The 7869-nt window shown below is 37.3% G+C and overlaps 1 protein-coding gene across 1 annotated transcript; it reads left to right on the forward strand.

The window, feature by feature from the left end:
- The first annotated feature begins 3330 nt into the window (after nt 1–3330).
- Nucleotides 3331–4565, forward strand: LOC116170098. The gene is made up of 2 exons (XM_031486289.1): nt 3331–3849; nt 3904–4565. The coding sequence occupies exons 1-2, from the start codon at nt 3436–3438 to the stop codon at nt 4537–4539; spliced, it is 1050 nt and encodes a 349-aa protein (XP_031342149.1). The 5' UTR covers nt 3331–3435; the 3' UTR covers nt 4540–4565.
- The last annotated feature ends 3304 nt before the right edge of the window (nt 4566–7869 follow it).

The raw sequence follows: 7869 nt of genomic DNA on the forward strand, positions 1-7869 counted from the left end.
CCTTGTCCTTAATATAACACCTAAGCATAGTTTGAAGGGTTTTATTCACGCGCTCGGTCGGATTCGCTTGAGTATGGTCATTCGCTGTTAAGATCTGTTTAACCCCATACGCTCCTAGTAATTTCCGGAACTCAGCACTACGGAACTGCACACCATTATCTGAAATAAGAATCTCACATTGACCAAACATCAGAAACCACTGGTCCTCCACAGCAGCGCAGATAAGTTTCGCAGTAGCGTTTCTCAGCGGGGCAGTTACAATTTACTGAACAGATCAACCATCACCCTTGGCTTCAATCTAACCAACAGGCGAATAAGGGGAGATTACTTGGAACGGCTTTTTAACCACCCTTCCTAATAGCCATTTGACCTGCAGGATTCTACCGCTCGGGTTTATTAGTGAGACACACAGGACACCTACATTTTTGGAGATGTCGGCCTTCATCCTTGGCCAACAATAGAGTTGGTAGAATGTCCAACCGTTACTACCCTCAATATAGGGTCATAATTTCTCAATTCTCCAAAGGACTACCAGGCACTCACGTTCCGTCGTAGAATATTTACGCGAGACCGTTTTCCCTTCTCCTGGTTTAGCACTGCCCCTATACCAACCGCAATAGCAATCAGTATTCTGGGCATGAAAAAATCGGAGCTGACACTAAACAACTCTTAAGTTGGTTAACCGCCTCATCTTGCGTCTTAGTCTATTAAAATTTTGAAGATTTTTTTAAAAAATCCGTAAGTGGTTAAAGTCGAAAAGTTCGGAATAAACTGATGATACCACGCTGCAGTTCCTATTAAAGTTCGAAGCTCAGAAACCATAGTTGGTATAGGGATATTAAGAGTAGCGGATCTCCGGATCGATATATTCATTGACGACATACCCTAAGTATTTTAGCTCACTCCGACAAAATTGATACTTTTCCCTATTCAGGATTAGTTCGGAGCTTTTAAGCGCCCTAACACTTTGCCAAAACCGCAATACGTAGGTAGAAGGTAGGAGTAACGATTATTTTATGATCAAGATATTTAAAACAGAAAGGCTCCAAATCTACCCCCATCACTCGGTCTATTAGTTGTTGCCAAGTAGCTGCTGTTGTGTACAACCCAAAAGGAAGTCGCTTAAATTGACCCACACAACACAGCTCTTCCAATGGACGTCCATATTTGATCCAGTTTAGGTTACGACGTCCATGTAACAAAAGTGTACGTACATTGGACGTCCAACTATTCCCTTTTATGGAATTATTAACAAGTTGTCCATAAGGTACTCACAAATGACGTCCAATGGACGTATGTTCAAATTCCGGAATAAATTTACACGCGGCTGCGCAGTGCAACGACATTTTCTTCAATGTGGCTAACTTTAACTTATGCAGTTAACATTCATTTGATGTGGGATTACGTTTCCTTTTCTTTTTAAAATTGCGTTACAGCGTATATATAGATATATACATGAAATAGAATTCTAATAGTTATATAATAGGTTTTTATTATTTATCACGGTAAGTTTCTAAATGTAGGATTTATCTACCATATAGCACACTTTGTCCATCGGACGTACATTTTAAGTACATTATACGTACATACATCTATGGACGAATGATGTACATCCTATGTTCGTACAAAAATGGACGTACTTTTTGTAATGTACATTGTACGTACATTGTAGGATGGGATCAGTACGTATCGATAATTATTTTATAATTAATGTATTTTAAGCATCTGATGATTGTCTGCAGTTTGCGCCGCTAACTGTTTATCTTTTTTATTAACATATTTTTTTCCGCCAAATATTTGTAACGTTTTTCCCGGTCAACGAAGAAATACGACAAAACGCGATTACTGATTCATGCGGTCGCCGCTCGCGGCTCGTTGTGATTCTTCGCGCAAACTACTAAGTGTTCTGTCACTAAATCGCGTTGTCTGCTGCCGATACGAGTCTTTTTTTGTGTGACGGCTGCGCCTTAATAGGTATGTAAACATGTTTTTTTAATTAATCCTTTTTAGTTTGATAGGAAGGATAGTTAGTTTGTGCATCATGTTTAACCATTAACCTTTACTAAACTTCAATTTTTATACTCTGGAAGGGTTATAATATACAGGGTGACAATTTGAAAACTTACCACCCCCCATATCTTAGTAAATAAACGAGATATTTAAAAAAATCAAAATCCGTTTCGGTAATTCGGAGGGGGATACACAATGACATAGTTGGCGACGCACCCCCTCACACCCCCTGCGCCCTAGCCACCCCAACTTTTAAATCTTAAATAGTAACTCCCCATGTGTGATACGTCATTGGAAAGCTCTGAAAAAATGCTTTCCAACCATACCAAATAGCATTACATTTAGGTTAGTAATTATTGTGCAAATCAAAAAATAAACATGGAAAATCGTATTTAACTTGAACTTCCAAAGCCGACTCGACAGCAACTCATTTTTGATGGCCAGTTCTAATCTATTCTCAAACTCTTGTCGAACCTTTTCAAATGTTGGTTTTGCAATATTTTGACATTCTTGAATTATTATCTGTCTTGGTTCGTCTATGTTCGCCGGTTGCGTTTTAAATACGACAGATTTCAAATGTATCATATTAGTTTATTTTTTGATTTGCGCGATAATTACTAACCTAAATGTAATGCTATTTGGTATGGTTGGAAAGCATTTTTTCAGAGCTTTCCAACGACGTATCACACATGGGGGTCACTATTTAAGATTTAAAAGTTGGGGTGGCTGGGGCGCAGGGGTTGGAGGGGGTGCGTCGCCAACTATGTCATTGTGATTCCCCCTCCGAATTACCGAAACGGATTTTGATTTTTTTAAATATCTCGTTTATTTACTAAGATATGAGGGGTGGTAAGTTTTCAAATTGTCACCCTGTATATACCGCAAGGCATGTGTATCGTAACCTCCATCGTATCATAACCTGTTAGTTTTATACTTGGTTTGTTCGTTGGTCTTCGTGGAGTTGCCTGAGGGTCACTCCGAGAACTGACAGCAATGCATTAACAATAGGCAAACGAACACGGAACTCAATACCCCAAAAAATTAAAAGTGAACCACCAAATCCCACCACTTGGACGGTTTTTCCATGTCAAGCATTTAGAAATAACACTTATGGTATTTTATTGTTCTGTAATTTAATAGTTATTTGTGTACCAAGGCCGTAAAAGTGATCTTTTTTGGCCGAAGCTGCTGTTTGCGGCCGAGGCGGTAGCCGAGGCCGCAATTCAGATGAGGCCTAACAAATCACTTTTGGCCAAGGTGCACACAACATTTTTTAGGCGATCATCAAAAAAGAATTCAAAAATTTGCTCATAAACATATTTTTTCTAAAAATCATAGTTATCTTAGACAATTAAAAACAAAGCATTTCCTGTCATATGTAATTATAATAGTTAGCATCTTCGCGTGTGTTTTGTGCGCATCAAAATGAGTGATAGCGACAATTCAGATACCCCAAATGAAATTTTGGAAGCTGCAAGCGTTGCGACCCTAAGTCTGCTCCCTGCAAAATCACAACAACTTTACATGAAACAGTATGAAAATTTTGTTGAGTGGTGCAAGATGAAAAAAATCAAGCATTGGACTGAAAATGTTTTTTTGGCGTTTTTCTCTGAAAAGGCCAAATCATGCAAAGCCTCAACTTTATGGTCTTTGTATTCAATGGTAAAGGCAACGACAATTGTAAAAAACGACATTGACATTAGTAAATTTCCAAAAGTAGTAGCATTTTTGAAACAACAAAGCAGGGGATATTTGGCCAAGAAATCGGCCATATTTACTAGGGACGATATTAACAAATTTTTGTTGGAAGCTCCTGACATGACTTATTTAATGTGGAAGGTATTATTAGGATGTTCACATCATAATTAGGCTTTTCTTACGTTATATGTCTAGGTTTGCATGATAATTGGAATAACTGGAGCATGCAGGCGTGACGAATTACGAAAAATGTCCATATGTGATATCGAAGACAAGGGGAACATGTTAGTAATCACCATCCCGCAAACAAAAACCGGCAAAAAAAGAATATTTACAATCACTGACGAAATTCTGGAAACCGTACATGTTTTAGAGCTTTTTAGAAAGTACTTAGTCCTGCGACCTTCACATACACCACATAACACGTTTTTTATAAATTACCGCAATGGAAAATGCTCTACACAGGTGGTGGGAGTCCATACATTTGGGAAGATACCATCCTTAATTGCACAGTATTTGAAAATACCAAACTTCACCAACTATACCGGCCATTCATTTCGAAGGAGTTCAGCCTCACTACTAGTTGAAGCTGGGGGAGATATCCTTATGTTGAAGCGCCATGGTGGATGGGTTTCTTCAACAGTCGCAGAAGGATATATAGAAGATTCCATGGCTAGCAAAATGGAAATTTCAAGCAAAATTTTGACAGGCAGGGATGGCCCTTCAACTTCCCAGCTTCCTATGAACACCACTGGCCCCTCAACTTCTCAGGTTCCCACTCACACCACTGGCCTCACCAGTAGGACCACAGAAACTGAGAATCTTACGTAAGTTTTTTTTCTATAAATTACAGTACAGCAAGAAAAATTGACCTGGCTAGCTCCAGGGCAGTAAAATAAACCTCTCAAAAGAGGGCGAAAAGACCACTTAACATTGATACAAAATAAAATATGGACAACACTTTATTTACACCTTAATTTTACACAATCTGGTTTTGATAATTGTCACCATTTAATTCAAATTCCAGGATTGACTCCCAAAAATGAGATCAGAGCAATTTTTATTTTATCAGCGCAAACAAAATATTAATTAACGTTCTTAGTAAACACGCTGATCAAAATGTGTTGGAAAATCGTATGAAAAGAACAGATTACATACGTGTTTTTACACTGTACAAGATGGAGCCTTGAACGCCTTGATGTGGATTAGCAAATTTCCCCAAATTCTTATCTGCAACAGCTATTGTGCGAGCGGCCGTGTTACTTATTGATAAGCGGACTGCATTCCCATAAACAGATGTACGTGATTAATTGATCGCAACGATTTTGCTCTGCTTGTTGAATTCTCGATGATAGACGAAATTAAATGGCCCATAAACCATTCATCCAAGATGAATTAAATTAAATTTCAAAGTATACAATAAAAAAAAACCCTAAAAAATTTAAACTCAAAATTTGAAAACTAATTTAAAAAAACACATACCTTTAATTCAAAGGGTTAATAAACGTCCGTGGTTCTTTATTGACCTTCTAAGATTCCACGCTTAACTCCCAAAATTTGGATATACAAATTGTAATTATGTAGAATAGTTAACTCAAATCCTCCAACAACTTCGGAGAGACACCAATATCAATAATGCGTCTATTTTTTAAAGATCAACTATTCTAGCGAAGAAAAATTTAACGGCCAGCTTTATCGAATATTTTCGTAGTAATAATCTAAGTTACCGAAAATGCATAAGAGCGAACATAATCGTTAAGGATCGTCTAAAATCGATCATATGAAATAAATACGTAACAAGTCGTTAAAAGTTCTTGGGAAGTTTTTAAAACGTGTTGTCTGCTAGCTGCTACCAGAAAAAGTTAGTACGTGTGTGAGTCGACCATGCTAGTTACTGCATTGTGAAACCTTTCAAGGTTTTCTTTTCGTTAGAAGTGAAAAGTGTTCTACCGCCCGGAAAGCCACCAAAAGTTGTCTTGAAATATAACAAGCCAAATGCCAAGTACCTACATTGTTATCAAGAAGAAGTGAAGTTCCTGAAGCGTTCAGCGTTTGTGCCAGTTTTACTGCACTTGTATATCTCAAAATGTTGTTTATTTTAACTAAAGAATTAGGAAGTGGAATCGAAAATTGGACAAAAGAAGGAAAAAGTTTAAATAGAAGAGTGAGTGTTGTAACGTGGCCGGTTACCTTTGGCCGTTCCCCTGTGATCTTTCGCTTTTTCGACACCGTATTTTGGACGTTTTGTGTGAAGTCGGCATTTTCGGTGTAATTAACGTGTTCTTTGTTTATAAAACGGACGAATCATTGGGACCGACAAAAATAGCACTGGGCACCTTTTTAGATATTGAGTGGGCTTTTGACAACGCCCCCCTAAAATCAATTACTTATAGAAAGTGTACGAAACGGAAAATTCAACGTAGCAGTCTGAAGGTAGATTTCATGCATTCTACAGAAATGCTTATTGAAAAATTTCGTTATATTCCGCGCAATAATTTTTGGTTGAGGATAAATGTCGCTCCAAACGTAAATTCAATATTGCTCTGCGCTTTGTTTTTCTTCGCGATTTCTTGTAATGAAGGCGGTGCCTCATTCTGTGATCTGTTCAATACAAACACAGAAGATACGAGAATAAAGTTACTAAACTTATCAATTGCTCCATTCTCATCTCCTGCGGGTATGAGAGCTCCAAGGAATTATAGGCATCGATCGTAAATTGTAAGTAACATAAACCCATTCATTACTAGCCGGAGCAGTGGTTACGTTTACAGATCTTCTGTTAGGTTCTATTCTACTCAATCTTGTGGTCACCACATAGTAAAATATTTGCCACAATGGAAAGTATTAATACATTTTTATACCTTAATACACTCGTAAAGTATAAGTACTCATTCTGAGAGTGAACGACGTTAGAAAGTGAGTGCATTCAACAATCAAATTTGCTCCATCGTCCTCGAGAACAATGGAGCTGTGGCTTAACTGAGAACGGACAACTCCATTGGAAATTTTAATTAATAAATCTTTGGAGTGTTTCATTACATCAGGTACCTTCTGAGAAAAGCTGCTTTTGTTAATCTCCCTCGATAAAAGGATTGCAGCGTTTAATTCCGTATAATTTATGGATTTTGTCAAATCTAAACCTAAAATTGCCCTTTTTCTTGCTCTGCTCAACGGGTTTTAAATATTTTAAAATAGGTAATTGGACTAATCCAATTAGAGAAGTTACGTAGCAATTAGACGCTCGGAATTTAATTAATCGCTATTGCAATATATCCAGTCATGAGATTTAAATTTTAAACTTTGTTAAACTGTATTCTGTTACGTATCTGCTACGAAATTAGCTTTGGGCCTACAGAACCCTTTGCTTTGGATAAAGTCTAACAGAAGGCGTTTCTGTGCGAATATTAAAATTAGTTGACGATCGTTGAAAGATTTGCAAAGTCGAAATATTACATTTATTTTACAAACCGCGAGAAACAGACCTACAACTTGTATTAACACCCTGTGGCAATCTTCAACCTTCCCTTAACAAATGATAAGCGACATTCACAATGAAACTGCTACGTACCTACATGGCAAAACATAACGTGCCTGTCTATAACACATAAACAAAGCTACCTACCCCTAAATACGACCCTCAACTGTTACCTTATTTTTTTAACCTTGCGCAATGCTTTATGAGGACATGCAAATTCAAATTTATCAAAGCAAGCACCCTAATAAATCGATAAGCAAGTTGCAAGTGGTACAAAACAATTACCCTACATCCTATGATGATTAGGTACAGTAATTACAAAGAAAAAAAACGGATGCTATACCTATTTGCGGATCAAACACAATTTATTTATTTATTTATTTGTTTAGCCAATTTAGAGCAGGAACGATAAAATTCAAAAATTGCCAGGTTTTTCCTTTTACTCATTGATATCTGAAGGAAGGATCAAGAAATGAAATGATGGCATAAATGGGAAAGACACAATTAGGAAAGAGGTATGAAGCAGTAAAGAAATTGAAGAGCCACAAAGAATGTATCAAAACGAAGCGTAAATAAAGGAGGCGTGCAGAAGCCTTGATGAAGACATGTATCAGAAAAACAAAAAGCGATGATGATAAAGCAGAAGGCAGAATTTTCTTTGTCTTTTCGCAAACGTTTCGTAAGTA

This window comes from Photinus pyralis, unplaced genomic scaffold, assembly GCF_008802855.1.
Source record: "Photinus pyralis isolate 1611_PpyrPB1 unplaced genomic scaffold, Ppyr1.3 Ppyr1.4_LG5, whole genome shotgun sequence".
NCBI classification, from domain to species: Eukaryota; Metazoa; Arthropoda; class Insecta; order Coleoptera; family Lampyridae; genus Photinus; species Photinus pyralis.

Coding starts and splice junctions, on each gene's coding strand:
- LOC116170098 (XM_031486289.1), top strand. CDS start 3,436: ATGAGTGATAGCGACAATTCAGATACCCCAAATGAAATTTTGGAAGCT. Junction 3,850..3,903: donor TGACTTATTTAATGTGGAAG/GTATTATTAGGA, acceptor TTATATGTCTAG/GTTTGCATGATAATTGGAAT.